Source organism: Solenopsis invicta, chromosome 7 (assembly GCF_016802725.1).
Source record: "Solenopsis invicta isolate M01_SB chromosome 7, UNIL_Sinv_3.0, whole genome shotgun sequence".
Classification (NCBI taxonomy): Eukaryota; Metazoa; Arthropoda; class Insecta; order Hymenoptera; family Formicidae; genus Solenopsis; species Solenopsis invicta.
Window position 1 is genome coordinate 11,268,162 of NC_052670.1, and position 19,292 is coordinate 11,287,453.

Genomic DNA, 19,292 nt, shown 5'->3' on the forward strand with positions numbered 1-19,292 from the left:
ACAGTCATTTCCACTTCTCTCCAAGAAACGAGTATCTTTCATATTTTATTCTTTGTAGTTTGCTGCGCAAAAATGCGTGGGCTATCATATTTATTATATTGCATTCTCTATGTTGCTTACACATGATAGATTATGCCTCAGCTACGTTTCATAAATTGAAGGTGTCTACGCGATTGCACTTATTTTGAGGTTCAACGCCGGAAATCTATCAACGTTTTTTATCGAACAAAATAGAAATTTAGCTAAAGCTGTCAGCGTAGTTTCAAGAGACTTCAGTGCAAGCCGGTCGAAGCTGTATTCTCTTAAAATTCATTGAAGCTTCGCGAAACTTTCCCGAAAGTTTCCTAGGCGTTTCTGTAGCGTGTATCCGCTATAGGAGGAAACAGAATACGTAACATTTATGTAAATGCCGGGCCGCGCTTGTTTCTGTCCATATTCCTTTTGCAACAAAGAAGTTTCATTAATTGTAAACACCCTATGAACTTACACTGTGTACAACGCTGATGTATATACTACAGAACGGAAAATAAAGTTTTAATTTAACTAAAACACACGCGATATTGTACCATTGATACAAATAAGTAGGAATACACATTCGAGAAATTCATTTTAAACGTATAAAGTTCTCTTCTTTACTTCAAATGTAAAATATTTGCGAGTTTAGAATTTCCTGGCAATTATGTGTACGAGCGTATCTCGTTTTGAACAAAATATAACGTATCCCGCATTCTGGTGGATAGTAATGAATTAATAGTGGAGTTATTAAGTTATGAATTAGCTCGAACCCCATAGAGCTTCTAATGCGATTCTGACCATGAATTATATAGAATTGTATTAGCTGGATATTTAAACTGCTTTGCATAAATTCATTACTTCACGTAATCGCGCTGGATTCGATTTACGCCCACGCTGCAACACAAAGGAAATGTCTCGCAGCGATGTCAAAGTTTACCCGATTCGAAACTAGCGTTGATGATAAAGTAACATCGAGAGAAAGAGAGAGAGAGAGAGAGAAATTGACCATGTATTATTTAAGTGTTCGAGTTCCGCAGGAGCGATTAAATTTCAATTGTTTAAAGGGCGATCGTAAAACATTGACATTTAATTAATTAAAATGCTAGTTTTACGTAAATTTATTATTTGTTTAGTGATTAGGTACATTACATCTTCAAAAATGTTTAAAACTATTATTCAAATTCTCGAATAAGTAAAGTGATGATTTTAATTAAAAATTTACTATCATCAAATTATTGTCTTTTCAGAATCATGTGTTCTGTCGTTTGTACGCTTTCGCACTTTTATACGTGTTAAAAACATCAAAAGAGATTATTTTGTAATAATAACGTCACAAATTGTCGTAATGTTAAACGAAGGAAATTGAAGAAAAGGATAAATTATCCGGCAAAAGTTCTAGCGATTTATCGTGATATTATGAATGCAATCAACTAACTCTGTGCTCTGTGAAAAGGATTTTAGTGAAACGTTTGAAGTACCTCGATAATACTGCCGAGAGCAAAAATGTTCTTGCGAACTATGCGAATCGAGATGGGCGAAGATAGTGGTGGATTGACACGAAGTGCATTGAAATGTTCGTTGCTCGGGGCGCCGAAAGTGAACAGGTAGATGAGAATTGTCGAACATTCTCCAGAGACGAATTATCCGAGAGTGACAGTGGGGTGATGAGGAGACTTTGGGGTACGTAATTACGGTGGATTACCGTTGGTGTGCACCCAGGGGGGGCACCTGGCCCGGGGGGCGTGCCACCCTACAGGGTTTTCACCCTCGGGGGGTACGTGCCCGAAAAACGCACGACGACGCACGATATATCTACATATCTTACACGCTACTGGCGGAACTGCATCTCTTTGAACAGGTAAAGATTTGTATAGTATGGAGATGTGTTTCTCGATGAAAATCGATACATATTTGCGATATGTATAAAATACTAAAATGAAACTACTCAGATATTGGTGTAGCTGTGAACGTGGATACAAAAATATAAAAATCGAAAAGGTATTATTGGTATACCCATATTTGGTATACCCATAGTTTAAAACAATTTGATGTGAGACAATCGTATAAATTTTCTTATGTACATACATATTCTGAGGAAAAATATTTATTTAATAAAAAAAGTAATAATTTTTTTTTCCTAAAACTGTATATTTTGATGCAAATATTTTTTATTTTGTTTAAGTAAAAATATTTTGAAGTAAATAAACATATTATTTTAAATATATAATTTCACATAATTTTGTTTTTATATTTGAACAATAATTTTACAATTAAGTTAATGATATTATTAAACTTAATTAAATTGTTTTCTTGGATTAAAAAATCCGATTAACTTGAATATAAAAATAATCTAACGGGAAATATTTTCTAGAACTGCAAGGAAAAAAATACTTAAAATTAAAAATTATTTATTTTATTTTATTTATATAAATATTTCAATTAAGAAATTTTTAACTTGACTGTAAGTAAGCTCTATAGGATTCAGCTAGTAAATAATTTTTTTATATTAAATAAAATTTTTTTGTTTTAAGATTTTGTACATCGAATAATACACTTTGTAACAACAATTTTTTTCTTTGTACAAAATTGTCTCGAAGAAGATTGTGCAGATAAATACTTTTTTATCCATTATAGATGTAGAGCTTTTATTAATAACGCTAGAACAGTTGCAGTCAATCGTACGAAGCCTTTCTTTTTACACGAAGACAACGGATGTAGAAAATTGCTTTAGATTAATAGCGCAATAATTATCTAATTAAGAAAAGAAGAACTGTAAGTTTAAATCTGTGTTATTAAACTTAATTAAATTGTTTTCTTGGATTAAAAAATCCGATTAACTTGAATATAAAATTATTAATTAAGAACAAACTTATGTGCTCTACAGTCGATTATTAAACCGATTAATACAAATTTTAATTTAACGAATTCCCTATCTTTGTTCATTTTTATAGTCACAATGTAGCTGTGATTTAAATTAACTCGTTGAGGTCCGAGACTGGTCATTACAGAGATAAATACCGGGAACAAATAGAAGATTCTATACGATTCTCTTTTACCTCTTCCATTCTACAGAGGATAAGATAAAAGGCCGGGCCTCATTACCGGACTTTTGTACGCTTAATACGAATAAATCGTCGCTCTTTTCTCCGCTAAACGAACGACACGGCCATTCGTAAAGCACCGCTCGCGAAATCTCCGCGTTTTGAAACTAATTGGCAATTCCTCATTAGAAGTCCCCGTTGGCAGTGCGCACGCGTCACCGGCACCTTCCCGCATAAGTACTCAGACATTGATTAAGGTCCCCGCCACCGTCGCCGCCGCCGCCGCCGTCGCCGTCGCCGATTCCCCATTAAATACGTCACACGGAATTCTGAGCGGTGCGGCAGCCGAAACCTCTTGAATTATGCTCGTCCTGCCGATTCCTGGGCGGTATGTACCCTTCGCCGAGGGTGTCCCTCGCACCCCCACACGTAAACGGAGCTTACCCCCATTCACGGTCGATACGATCCGATAACTGCACTCGAGATAAGAATCGCGAGTTAGTTCAGAGTTCGCGGACGAATTCCCAAACTCTGCCCAATCGCTCAATCGATGGGGCATCAGAGGAATTTAGGGACCGTTAATTAAATATTTCAGTCAACAATCTGAATCCAATTCCTGGAAGTATGTTCTCGACAGAAGCACGTAATCGATACAAATTCGTCGTCGATTAATGCGGAGAAAAGATCTCACACTGTTAAACTCGATTAGTGTCGATTTCTATCCATTTTGGCTCATTCTTATAGATCGCCATTGCTCTTACTTAATATGTCGTTAATTTAAACTAAAGCAATGAAATTAAACAATTTATACAAATTTTTAACAATGGAAACATGTAAGTTCAGTAAATTTTTTCTTCTTCTCTTTTTCTTCCCTTTACTCATTTTACAATTCTTTTCTCTAGTACTGTATAAATGACTTTTCTAGAAAGAACTCGTGGACGGCCGTGTTTTCTGAACAAATAATTCGATATTGTTTAACCGACTCACTTGAAAAGGACCGAGACTTTAAGTCGAAACATTGTGAAAAAGTTTAACTAATAAACAATTAATTTGCCAATATTTCGACTAAATTTGATATTATTTATCACTGGCGACTGTAAGCATTACTACGAGAAATTAAACAAAGTCCACTATAAAAATGTTAAATTTGACTCAAATTTAATTTATTATTTATTAGGTGCTTACGTTAATACGGACACTACTTGTAATACTTTGAAACTAAGCAATTTAATCATAAAAATGGATGTGATTAAGAGATTGTTCTTTTAACTACGTATTTCGTGTAAAATAATAAATAAATAAAGTAATAAGTTTTAACACACATAGAAGTTAAAAATAACAAAATGTTATTTAACTCAAGGAATTGATTTAAATTTGATTTTTTAATATTTAACACAATTTCACGGATCTATTATATCGGACGCGTACAACGAGTATGCGAAAAATCTCATTTGTTTCCCTTGAAGGGAAAGAATATATAATTCCATAATTCAATATATAACTGCATTGTCATATCAAAAGTTTGAAAGCAACATTATTCTCGAGATCGACCGTGCTCTTAATCTAAGTCCTGTTATTTCTTTTTTACTGTAAAGAAAACTGAAGAACCCATCTCACCTCTCGCAATCAATATCGCGCGCTTAAACTGAGTCAGTCATTTTCCATTAATTACGGGACAGGCAATTCTATCACACGACAACGGAAAAACTGCATTGTGTTTTGCAAATTGATTTTGCCCGCATTATAGCGATCACTCTCGTTTACGAGCGTACAAAGCTGCCGGAACGAATATTACTTAAAAGAATTACTCGTAAATATTGCATTCAAGTCACGGTTTTATCGCGAAATAATTGGAAATTAGTATTAATCTCATTTTACGTGCGCAGCACCTGATCTGTATCGTATCAGATATTACATGTAATGTGATACGCCAATAGCCGATTGCAATACATTAATTGCAATATGTTGATCAGTGGGTAATATCTCAGTTTGGTGTAATGGGTTGATGAATATAATATCGAGCACTCGCGCGGAAACAATAATGTGACTTTTCATGAAACGTTTGCGGGTTTCCATTTAAATTTGACCCCCTTTTTACGTAAAAAGCTGGAGATTATAATTTCCCAACGTTTCGGTGTGTAAGCAGAATTAATAATAAAATTTTATACCATTGAAAACGATAAGCGCGTATTTCCTTGTTTTGACATGAAGATACTTAATCATGGATATCGGATTATCGATGCGAAAATTTGTTACATTTTTCACGATCCTTCTCTATTCGTATTAATTATGATTAACGATAAATCGCTGTACCGACTGTCTTTAATAGAACACAGCGCCATATTACATCCATCCTGGAGAATTGGATTAAGATTAACGGTATAGTTTCGCGGTTCCAATTAAATTCAGATATTCTCCGACAGCTTCCGTGGAATTGATTTAATCGCCGCATTTACGTGGATAGAAATTTTAAGCATAAATTTATGGTAGGTACTTATTAGGTTCGAATTGAACGTTTGTGAATGATATTCAACGGTAGTGAATTTTCAAATGTAGCTTTTATTTAATTGAAATAGTGACATCTCGAGAGGAACGTTACCCGAATATATTAAATAAAATATATTCTTTGTTGAATTTTGCTCAGCACATGGAGTTAATACCGAGAATTTCATTTGCTAATTAAAAGATAAGCCACATATTATGCCGCTCGTTAGAAAGATTATGCTCTATCGCAGGGTAATTAGCATTCCTCGTATTACTTTCTCAAAAAGCGGATGTCACGTCCGCTGTTTCTTTTTAAGCGAATATCAATCTATCGTGAAATTAAAATAATTGCCGATCGACATTAAATGAATGACGTGTAAAGGTCGTGCGGGGACGACTGAATTAATTAAATTGTCGATAAAGCGAAAAGCGAAATCGTGCTATCGTCGCGTCGGTTGCGTGTCGTTAGTGACGTCGCTGGTTGATTTCATTATCGGACGTATATATCGCATTGTAAATCGCAAAGTGACAATATGCGCGACGCTCGGGCGAATCAGTGCTAGAATTGTTCGTGAAAATCAACGGAAGTGACGCTGTCTTTTTTTGTGTCGGTAGCACTACTATAACTTTAATTTTTTTAATTAGCTTTTTTTCTTAATTGTTTAATACCTGATTAATGTTTTTTTAATTGTAAAACTATATAAATTTACATCTAATATTTTTAAATAAATAATTTTTACTCTATATTTTATGTAAATTTCATATAATTGCGCCTCAGAAAATTAATGAATTCTCATCAATTTTTCAATGTTGAAAGAGTTTTTCAAACTTGTATAAGTTTTCCAAGCAAACATAATTTGCTAATACAAGGAAACAAAATTTTGATTAAGATTACAAATTCTTTTAAGGTTTTATATTCTTGTTTATATATGAAGTAATGAATTGTTAATTTTATGCTAATTTTTTGTTTTATTTTTACATGGAAAACTAAATAACACACGAAGAAGGTATTTTTACACTTTTTTTTGCGTAATATATAAATGATATTTTTTCAGCCGCAAATTTTCCAATTAAATTAATTTAAGAAAAAATTAATTGAAGAGAAACTCGATTGCTTCTTTGTTAAAATTTTACGAAATACTTTCGATCTTTATTTAACGATGTAAATTCAAGAGATTCCGCAAACGAATTCTTAATAAGAAAAAAAAATTTAACTGCAAGTTTGTCGGAAAATTCTTAAAAATCCAAGCCCTTTTAGCACGCCTTGTGTATATGCTGTGTGTACCGGCTACCATGCACATCGGCGTCGCCGGTAAGGCGCATTTGCGTAATTGCACAGTGAACCGCGATAAGAACTTCGGAGCAGCGTCGGATAATGCAAAAACGTTTTGTACTTTGCACTTTTTTCCGAGCCATCTCCCTGGTGCATCCCTGAACATTTTAATACTTAGCCCGCCACGATGGCGTCTCTGGGGGAGACTCTCCATTAGCGCGAAAAATCTAATCGACATCGTGGATACGTTCTTGAGAGATCGCAACGACATCGATACAACTTTGCGAAATTGTTAGCTGACAAGTGCGGTAAAACGAATCTTATCAGCCCGGTGAAAAGACACTCGTTATTCGAACGAATTTTCCCCTTAATAAAATTACACCGCGGAAATTTATTGAATTTTTGTTTTTTTAATATTACTTTTAATTATTACAAGTGTTCACTTCGTCCCTAAATAAAATGTAATATTAACTTTGAAATTGGATGAGTATATACAGTCGAATTTATTTAACAATTGTAACGAAAGAAATGTTATAAACTCGTGTTATATTCTCGAATTAGCATTATGATCTTTCTTTTTTTAGAACCTACGTGTAGAAATAAAATGAATTACCATTGTAATAACTAATTTCAGGCGTGCATGCGTACATGCAAATATTGAGATTAATGCGGCTTAACTAATTTATATTTCCGCCTATATATCTTTCTCGTGTCTTCATTCTTACATCCACGTTGTTAAATAGCGCGCGACTGCTGCAGCGAACACAATACGACTCGAAATACACGAAAAATATTATCCGGCATCCGTAATATTTATTGCCGGGCGTCACTGTTTGCCGAGCTAGTAATTCATAATCTGGTGGATTTCGAGAACCAAAGTGCACGCGCCCGTCGAGCTTTAAACGAAATTAGCTTCCGCGCAAGCTGCCACCAAGAGCGCCAATTAAACGTTACCAATTCGAGCGCTCGACGGACGCACGGTCCGTCTGTCGTTGGGTAGGAGCCCCGTTTGATCGATGTGCCCAATTTTCCGGAGCGAGTTCTCCGACGCAAGCGGCAGCCTCTCGTCGATATATTTACTCCTTTTTTTTTCGAGAGAAAAGCGAGCGCCATGTTCTCCCCTTCCTTTTTTTTTCATTACGCGTGTCTCCGCGATGCACACCGGGTGTCACCGGCGTCAATTCGCGCGGAAACTGCAGCTGAAAAATATCTCGCTCTGACCCGTCGATCATCGACCCAGATGGGAATCGAGTCCTGGGCCAGAATCGTTCTCGAGATTGCAGCCTTCAATTCGTGCGTGTCAAAAATTGAAGAGGGTTAGAAACGAGGAAGGGGGGGGGGAGGAGGCAGGGAAGAGCTGGGGATTTGAAAAGAGAGCGCGACCGTCGTTGACAGGCAGACGGTTTCAGATTAAGACAACGCCGCGGCAAACGGAAACGAAAGATATTTCATGGACTTTGTAGTGTCGTTGCTGTTGTATGTTATTTCTCTGGGGAACGTTCCTCTTTTATATCTTTTTTATTTTCAAACATTTTGTGACATTGTATTAAACACGTGTCGCGTATTCGCATGAGTGGCACGGATTTTTGGTAATTATTTTTACTTCTACCATATTAATATAATCATATTAATATATGGGTAATCTTTATGATAAAATACCATGTTAATATATGCGAAATCTTTATGACAAAATTAAATATTCTATAAATTATTACATTCTTCGTTATATTATCTACATTAAAGTGCAAATATTATTATTCTATATTATAGGTATAAAACATACGATAATATAAAGCAATAATAATTGTACGAGTTTGAATGAAATGATGTCTATGTGTAATATTAAAGCAAACTATTAACATTCAATTAAACATCAATTGTATAACTGTTTTATAATAACAACTTTATTATTAACACAAACTGATTCCATTTGGCTATCAATTAGTTATTAATTGCGCTAGCTTAAATTGCTTTTAGAAATTACATATTATCAATTTAAAAAATATTTTATTTCTGGAGGTAAATAGAAAAAAACCAATTTTTTTTATTAAATACGATTTTTATAAAAAAAAGATAACAAACCCCGTCTGTTTTGTTTTTTTTCACATATGTATTTAATATTTATGTATATTTTTGTTTTTACAAATTAATTTTTCATATTTTTCTATTTTTAATTTGATAGATTTACATTACCGTTATTAAATGTAGATTATATTAAAATGGACTATATAATTAATTACTGCATTTTTCAATTAAATTCTTCGAACATAATTTAATAATAAACTTATAAAATAATTTTGTATTAAATTTTATAAATATTTTATACATATTTTTATATGATGGTCATTGTTTGCAAGTTCTTTATTACAGAAAATACATTTAACCCAAGTTATTTTTTTAGTATTTTTAATATGTTTGAGTAAACAATTTTGCAGACTTACGTTTCGAACCTTCACGCTTCAGTATTCTAAAATATAAAGTGAGTTTCTTAAATCATCGTTTGATCAATCGCAAAACACAACTTTATTGATCAATTGATGAATTAAAAACTCACCTATAATAAATTACACTATTCAAAAAATTCAAAATTATAAAAAGATTAAAAATTAGTACTCGTGCTATAGATATCAATTTCTGATTCCCATTCAAAACAATTAAAGATATATTCGTGCCACTATCGTACCTACTAACTAAAAAAAAAATCGAATTTATATTTTTTTAATGAAAATTGTGCTTCTTCTTTAATATCTTTTTTGCTAGGAAAAAACTTTTTTACATATCTAATTGTTTTATACATATCTTGTTAATTCCATGCAATCTTTTAAATTATTGGATATTTTATAAATACTATTTTTAAAGTTATTGCGAAGAGAATTTTGGAATTTCGGAAAAAATTTGGCTTAATGACAATTTTTGTCTAATTTTATATTGATGAGAAATGTGGAGTATAAAGTAAGACCAGATTTGCACGTAACTGCGAGCCACACATAACTTTGAAAGGAACAAAGCAAATCCTATTGTTCTTGCCGTGACGCTAGCGAATATTTCTTAATTCACTCGCATCGGCGCCGATTTATTTTCATTGGCGCATGCATTGCATGTCGGCGCCGACGTACTCGTATACCACCGTTGTACATGGAAACTCGTATATAAATCATTTCTATCCACGCGCAGACTGCAATTCACGTCATCGCGATGACGAAATACCGCGAATTCTCTCTCTGCCTCGCGAATACTCCCCATTTCCATAAAAAAAATCGAGTCCTAAAATCGAAAGTGTATTTTTTTTTTATTTTACACTTTTCCAAAAATTTGCATCAATTGTTACCAAATAACTATATTTTATAAAATTTTTTGAGAGAAATTACGTGTTTATAAGCTATTCTTAATTATGTATATATATCAAGCATATCAATTTGTATCGATAAAGTTGCCATTTTGAATCTCTGTCATAGAATTGAAATAAAAATTATTTTTATATTTTTTAATTCTTTACGCAAATAATGACAAACAATATGACGAATAAGCAAGCAATGTGTTAAAATTTTTAGTCGACAAAAAATTTTTTAACAATTTTATACGAGTATTTAGCGATTGCTTTTTATTTTGGGGAAACTATTAATATAACAAAAAACATATGTATATGTGTATATATATTTAAGTTATTTGGAAAAATATATACATATATATATTTTTCAAATAACTGTCGTCTTTTCCGTGGGATCCTGTAATCTTGTTCTTAAGGATCTAAGGAGGCATCCTCCTGCTTGTTGCAGGATCTTCAGTCGGAAATTGAAACGCACCGAGACGTTTACGCATCTTTGAACGGCACCGGACGAAAATTATTGAGCTCATTGGCGAGTCAAGATGACGCTGTTATGCTACAACGCCGGTTGGATGAAATGAATCAGAGATGGCATCATCTAAAGGCAAAGAGTATGGCAATCAGGTAAGTGCTAGAATTTCTAATCATTAACATTATTATCGTTAACTGTGTGTTTTCTGAAATTCATGAAAATAAGAATTATCGTAAAAATGAACCTCTCACGATTATATACATTTATCATAAATTACATGATTATTATAATATTCGGATGGACTTATATTTTTGGAAGAAAAAAAAGAAAATAAATTTTGTAAAATAAGCAATAAATAAGCTTAAAATATAATTTATTTTCACGGCTACTAAAAACTTTATAATCTAATAAGGGACAAAAATTGTCTTCTTTTATACGACATAACAATAAAAATTATATTACATGTCCATAAAAAATTTCAACCGAACCATCATTCTTGATAAAAATGGGAAAATAAATGAAAATTATTATGTGTAATACCTTTTAAGATAACAATATTGTTTATTATTTAATTTTAATGAAACGAGATTATTTTGGAAATAATGTACGAGCTTTATCGATAACAAAATTATAAATAAATTATTATAATGCATTCTCATTATAGTTCTGTGTTTATGTATACCTAATGATAATAATTTGTAAACAAAAGATATTTACTGTTCGTACAAAAAGATGTTTAGGGTTCATCATAAAATATATGTATTTTATTTTTTTTCTTCCAGAAATATCGGTATAAGTTAAATATCACGTAGAAGGGGTATTACGAAACATTGTGGGAATGAATATATAAGGCGCACCGATTTTCATAACGGAGATATTTTTCCTCATACTATCGCGCAAAAGACAGTTTTCGCGTGTGAAATGGCGCCGTAAATCAACACGTTGAAAAAGGCCAACCCGGAGGAGTGCGGGCTGGCCTTTTTCGGCAAAAGAATAACTTCGAAACGCACAATGCACTCAGCGCGAAAAGCGCTGAAATTTCGTAATACGCGGCGCCTGCGATCTTTCGTCTCTATAATTTAATAAAAACCAAAAAAAAAGAGAGAATAGAAGAGATTTTTACCCACGCATTACATAAATTCGCGGAACAGCGAACCGTGCGGGTCGTAACACTACAAAGTTTTGGCTTTTGACATGCGAACAATTTCGTACATTCTTCTACGGGGTGGGTTGCGAGGGTGAATAGTGGATTAACTATGAGCTTCCGCATTCTCGGCGTACCATTCTGCTTTGATGGCGTTGCAGTTATGCGTCATAATAATGCCCACTATGTGCATAAAGTAAAAATAATCGCGCATTAAAAAGAGATCTGCGACGGAGGTGAGAATTTCATTACGGCAACAAATTGACTTGTTCGCTTGGTTAAAAAACTGCACGTTTGTGAAAAGAATCAACAAATGTACAAAAGTCATGTAGTACATATTATATACAGCGAGTCACTCTTGCGTGCTGCCGGAAATAATTTATATTGGAGGGCGCGAATTGTGCGCAATTCGAGAGCCATTTTCACGTTTCAGAATAGTGAATGACGCGCGCGAATGAAATAAGATTATAATCATCAGATAAAGCGAAGGCTTAATCTCCCACACCATTAAACACGTTACTTTTAATATCTCCTCTCTTGGGAAGATTTAATTTTTTAATAATCGAACGGCGCAGAATCTAAACTCCCGTTTTTGTTCGCAAGTTTCGTTTAGTTTGCACCGTCGGTTCATAGGAAATCCTCACAGGATTTTCCGGTGGAAACTTCGAGAATTCGTGATCCAATTTAGCCTCAAACGTAGCGTAAACTTCTCTTCGACTGTTCGACTATGCAACCGTGGACTGTTAGAAAGCGCATCGAACTTCCGCGGTAACCATATCCAAGCGCATTGATCTCATGGCGAAGCTATATAGCTTAACATAATGTTATTCTTACTTGTTTTATATCGCTCATCCGAACGGGGCATTGTTGAGTATTATAATAAAAAGAGCAGAGGGAATGTCGATAAAAGTGCTTCGTCGATCTCAGTGTGCGAAACTATCTGTGGAAATGCAATCGATGAAAAATCTTCTTTCCCTCGAAAGAAGGAAAAATGTTCGCGAGGAAACATTTATATCTTATTCGAGACTTTGAAGCGTAGGTATCGATAGTTGTGACAGACAAATTCTGCATAGATGTGCTCTGATAAAATTGCGATCTAACATGAAGAAGGATTGATGAAACGTATTCTTTATAAAATGTTATGTATAAAATTTATATACTTGAAATCTAATTTAGATTATCTCTTTGCGGAGCTGCAAAAAATAGATATTTATATCTGATCTTAATTTAAAATGTAGGAAAACTAAGTTCCTGTTACATACACTAGACATTTTTTAATATTTTAAATATTTTATCGCATTTAGTTAAACGGTAAAACTATTGAGCTCGTTTAATTTGTAAACCGGAATATATCGTTTTCAACGGTACTTCTGCGCAGATTTTCATTTTCGTTATTTAGTTAATTATACACTGTTAATCATACATCTCGAATATGTCCAATATATTGAATATCACTTTTATTCATTTTAATTATTAAATTTGGCCCTATTATTCATACAGCGAATATGCGTATTACATATTTCTAGTGCAGAATCGTTCGATCATTAATAATGATCGTGTTATTGATTGGACGATTCGGTCCTTATTCCGGAAGGCATAAATGGGTTAGTCGCAGTTCGCGCTCAAGGCTCATCCGACATCATTGGCCATACGACCAATCGATCGATTAACGTTTTTGGAAACTTTCACGGCAAATCCATTTGCGGGGACTTTACCGTGGTCGGCCGTAATCGGATTCCCCGCGGAAACTTTGTAGCGGTGTGTTAATTCTGGGCCCGAACATCGACTCCGAGATCCGTCGTAAACTTTGCGTGGACAACTATGCAACTGCGCGTTGTCGAAGGGTATCCAGATATTTCCGAAGAGAAAGTCCGTGGTTTGATGATGTACGCCGGGATAGGAGGAAAGTTCCAGCGATTTGTCAGTAAAGCGCCGGGCGCAACTCGCGAACAATTTCGGCCGTTTACATGGAATTTGGCCTATCCAATTTGATTTCTCCATCACAAACTCGTTATTAAACTCCACGTCGCTATTAGAGTAAGTGATTAAGACGTGCCAAGACGTCAAAGTTATATCTTATAACATTTTCGGCTTACGACAATATCATCCAATCTTCAGCTTCGGCGGTACAGTTTTAATCAAAGTGTTTTCTTTTTCCCTGTGCATTGAGAAAGAAAAATCTTGAAGAAATATAAAAGTCGCAATTATAGAAACTTTATTTATTTTTAAGAGACTATCGTAACTTTCGAGGGATGGAATTCGTTCGTTTCTGCAGAACAAATTGCGTGAAAGAAAATATCGACGTGGATGTCATAAAGTTGCAGTGACGAAAAACCATAGAGCAGCTCACTTTTTATGTTAGGTCTTACAACTCTTCAATCTTTTTCGTATATAAATACAGGAACAGATACGTATCGGGGATAGATACAGGCAGAGATTTCTTAAAGCAGATATCTTTATTTTGCTTAATCTTAACAGATCTGACTTGGATCGAAATTACTATAGCAGATTAAATCGCTGTAGCTTCATCGAGTTTTACATGTTGCTCCGAGCATTTGATAAAAGAAGTTTTAATATATTAATTCTGTTTTAATCTGTTTTTTTTTTTTTTTTTTTTTTTTGTATAAATTTATAAGTTAAAACATTTTCATTTTGCTTGAATCTCGATCACAAAATGGTAATTGGACGTAAATGTCATCAAGAAGGAAGTTCAAAATAATTATTGATTTCTCATCAGCCTCTGCAAGTTAAGGATGGCAAGCAATCATCGTCAAAGAGCATTTTTTGCAAAAATTTATTTTAATCTAATCAATGCGAAGCATCCGTTAGCAGGAAAAATAAGTCTTGCGACAGTACGAAGTCAGCATTGAGGTTAATTCCGATAAAAGACCCGTGCAATCAGTCTCCATTAATTAGTCCGAATTGCGGCCAGGAGCTTGATTACCGAAGAGATATTCGTGCAGGATGCGAACTAGGAGGGCGTCACGTATAGAAGGGGATAGAGATTCAGGCTCGCCGACCATATTTATCGGTATCTACCGACTCTCTTCGTCAGCCTTCGTTCTCTGTCCGTCAATCTGTATCTATCGGCCGATCTCTCTCATTTCCGCATGTTCTCTTTTCCTCCCTACCCTACCTCTCTTTCTCCTTCAAATCGTCCGTAGCAGCACTTTAGGGGTAACTCCGCAATCAAGCCACAAATGCCAAAGCCGATAATTCGACGGACGATCGTTTTTGGCACTGGGCTCAACGAAATCATTGGTGAATACCGCCAATGTTGTTTGTGGGAAAATTTTTCAGATTAACTCAACTCCGCGTGGCATGTGTGACAACAATTTCGCTTGTTGCAAACTGACGGTCGACCGCAGAGAAATTCGCCATAAATGATAATTTACTCAAACACGAATACGTGATTCTTCGTGTACAGCACGCTTTAGTTGTAATTTTTGTCATAACTCCTGGATGGTTTGCGAATTTCTCGATGAAAAAATACATTGATTTTCTTTGTAACATTAATTACATTAGCTCAAGCTGAAAAAATTGAATATATTTTGTGAATTAGGCATAGGTAGGGGAAAGTTGCTTAGCACTTAAGCTAGTCTTTACTATATTTCGTATTTGGTGCTATTTTAGAATCAAATTAAAGTTTAAAATGGAAGCTCGAATTTCATCAATAATTTATTATTACACATTACTTTGCAGTAATAACAAATTAATTTATTATAAATATTTTTTGTAAAATGCTGCAAAAAATATATGATTTAAAAAACCGGCCATCTAACTAAGTGATTTTAAATCGTATCGTTATCAAAAATATCGAATTTATGAATTAAAGTAATTAAAAATACAAGGAACTATTAATATTTATTTTATTAATAATTTATCGAAAAAGCGATGAATCATTCAATAATTAATAAATAACAATAATAAAAAGATAAGAACACCGAAATAAAACTGGCTTGAATTTATTTTTGTAACTGACGTATTCTTATTAATACATTACTAATAGTTTTAATTTTTACAGTAATTTTAAGTATGCATATACAATAAATGTAAAATACTCTACAAGTCTTCTTTTATGAAAATATAACAATTCAAACTAAAATTACGTAATTATAATATGTTATTACCATCTATATAAATTCATGAAAAATTTATGTCAGATGTACCTGCTTTTTCAAAATACTGATAGCATGCAGAAAACAAAATAAAACTTGTTAAATTTTTGTCTATATTACTTTCTTCTTACTTTTTATTTTTGTCACTAAATGTCGCATACACGAAATAAAAAAATGTGAAATATTGAATAGGTACGTATTCAGCAACTTTCCCCTGCGCAATAAAATTTACGCTTTCAGTCAATTTCAAGTGAAATACGCATAAATATCAATTTAGAGTTTTAGAAATATGTTTCGTTAAAAACACCTGGGATACATAATATCAAAATCGGATTTGATAAATGCGATTTCCGGCGCGATACCTCATGCGGTCTTCATTAACAAAATCTTCGTTAATCCTCCACGTCGAATTCGCTAAATTTATGGACTAGCGGAGGCGCTTTTGCGCGCAACAGGAATATGCTCTTTGCGAAAGTGTCCCGCCAGAAATAAACATCGCAATGACTTATCAAAATGCACGTTAAGTGGACTTCGTGATCGATGCAACCGTCTCGCCACGCTCGACGTAGATTAACGAGGATAAAAAGCCGTCCGGCCGACCCTCTTTTCGCCGTCGTAACACTCGCGCGGATTATACTTTTTGTTTTCCCGCAAGATACCGGAACCGGCCGTGCAAAATCAATACCCCTGGGAAGGGGGAGGGGGAGGGAGAGGGGCAATTAGTTACCTCGGCACGCACGCTGCCAGCGACGGCGACAGCATCCGGCGGTCGGATACGCGGACTTTTCGGACTTGTCCAACATCCGGCAGTGCTTCCCCGGCGCGCACCAGCATCCGGACGGCAAATAAAGGTTTACGAACCGCGCGAGTGTTTGCAGGCGATGCGCCGCGCCGCGCCGCTGCCCGTCGCCCGTCTCTCCCGCACAGCTCGAGTCGCGTAAACTTGTGTAACAATTGCTAGCGCGGTTCATCCCGAATGACCTATTGTTCGCGGCAAAAGCAAAAAAAAAAAGAGAGAAGAAAAAAGAGAGCAAATTGCCAGCGCACGCGGTGTTACCGCGAAAGTTCGCACAGGTATGAGTTTTGCGTTCGGCCGCAACTACGGACGCGTGAAATTACAACACCGACAATCGGCGGTGTGTTATGAACCGATAAATCTTCATTGATATAGTTACGCTCGGAGGATCCTACTTCGTCTTCCGTTTTTTTTTCCCCCCCAGTAAATTTTTATGCCACGTGAATTTTATAATTTAAATTTAGATATTCACACGCGGTACGGCGTGCTACGTGCTACATGTGTGCGAGTGTTAAAATATTGAATTACGCAACACGCTCGGCTTATTTATAACTGAGCGATGATAAATGGTTACCTATACCTATTAATGTTTTTTTTATCCGCACGTTTTTTTTTCACAGCGGAATTGCGAATTTATTTACTGACCAGCTGACGCGGGATTCAACAGTTCAATGAAAAACACGGGCAAAATGAAAAAGAATTCGAGTGCCTGCGAGGCATAAACGTGTCGTCCACGCTCGATCGGAACGAATTAATATTCCATCGCGCTTCGAAGCGTCGATGTATCGACGCGGAAAAATCCGAAAGGCCGGCGAAAACGCGCTCTCGCCGTATTTTGCAAATGAAATTGCACTACGCGAAGACTGAGGATGCCCCACAGGCGACGGGCGTCGGGACACGGTGCGGCGCGTGCATACACAAAGTCCGGTAACGGAGGCAAGACGCTGCAAAGTCGAAGACGATCCAAAGCGATGCGCTATACTTGTTAACGCGAAACAGGAATTGGGAGGAATAATTATGGACGTCTCGGCTGCAATATTACTGCTTAGATCGATGCAACGGTGCGTTCACGCGTGTATTCATTGCACGCGTGTACACTAAAGCGGACGAAAGCGAAACGCCGACGTAGCTCTTGTGCACAATTGAAGATATAGCCTTTGACGATGGCCCGGAGTCTCGAATGAAGCTTAAGCCTCAATCTTCCCGTTTACCAACCGGTAGGAGAACCTACACATTTCGCGAAGTAGCGTTCTATAGAAGCGCAGTCGAGAATATAAATCATTTTTACGGTCAAAGTGATTTGCGTGTTTCGCTGGGTTAATTAAAACCTTTGAATCTTTTCAATAAGTCCTAAAGACAAGAAATTAGCGAAAAATATATAATGGTGAATTTAAAATAGGATATACGGAAAGAACAATTTTATTGCAGCATCTAAAAATTTAGCTACACAGTAAAAAGCATTGTGTATTTATGTCCTAAAATTTCTGTGTTGAATTTTTAACACACTCGAGCGGTAGTTTAATTTGAATATGTTATTTAAATATTTTATGTTAAATTTGTATTCAACATTTCTTAGTGTCAAGATAATAAAATTTGTGGATAAATAAATAAATGATATAAAAATAATGTAATTTTGAAACATTAATTCTAAGATAAATGAACGAAACGTATTAAATATTATATTAATATGTGTTTCTATAATTTGTTTTTAAACTTGTATTAAAGTGCTACTCTTTTGTGTTAATTTTGTACATTTGTATTTATATTATGTTCTGACATAATTTTATATAATTAACACAAAAATTTGAGTAGTGTTTGGGACATGCAATAACTGTTAAATGTAACACAAATTTTTCAACTATGTAGATACAAATCAGAAAATAATTTTATGTTAGACCATCAAAACAATTATATAGAATGACGAAGCATGATAACGTTGCTGAAACAATTTTGACATTATACCAAATTAATATACAATATATAAACATTCATACTACTAAACAAACAATGTGTTAAATATTCTTTCAATTTTTTAAATGGTTTAACATTATTATTTTCAGATCTGTATTTCAGTAAAATTGTTTTTTCTGTATATGTATATTACGAAATTTGGATAAAAATTGCTATTTTTAATACATTTTTTTTTGTAAATTAAAATTGAAAATTTTCTATTATCTATCTTTTTCGAGAATTCTTTGCAGAATGTTTTCTCACGTTAAGGACAAAATTTAAATTTAATTTATTAGTAAAAGAACAAGTTATCTTTCCTTTGTTTATTAAATTTTTAATACATTGCACATATTTAATATAAAAATATATATTCTTAAAGATAACACGTACTTATGAGAGATATTTCGAGATACGAGAATCATAGATATTTCTCACGCCCCGTGGGCGCGTGCGCGAGACACAGGTAGCACACCAGAATAACTTCTCATTTGATCAATGGCATTTCCATAAATAAGATTGACGGAACTTTATCTGGAGGGGAATAATTTCGAGCCAGATTACGCGACCGAACGCGCCGTACGTCCGATCCGTCCGCGTATCACGCGAGCGGAGCGGACAAGTCGCGAGGGCAAAAACACACGCCGCGACACCGACAGCGCGGGACACGACGTTTG

At 34.8% G+C, this 19,292-nt stretch overlaps 1 protein-coding gene across 11 annotated transcripts in view; it reads left to right on the top strand.

The window, feature by feature from the left end:
* Positions 1-19,292, top strand: part of LOC105202434 (dystrophin, isoforms A/C/F/G/H) — a 508,516-nt gene that overhangs the window by 372,138 nt on the left and 117,086 nt on the right. For 10 of the 11 annotated variants that reach the window (XM_039451747.1, XM_039451745.1, XM_039451744.1 and 7 more), the window contains one exon: positions 10,590-10,762. In XM_039451747.1, coding sequence (XP_039307681.1) covers positions 10,590-10,762 — 173 coding nt within the window. The remainder of the gene's footprint in view (positions 1-10,589; positions 10,763-19,292) is intronic. The other variant, XM_039451743.1, reaches the window with a different exon arrangement.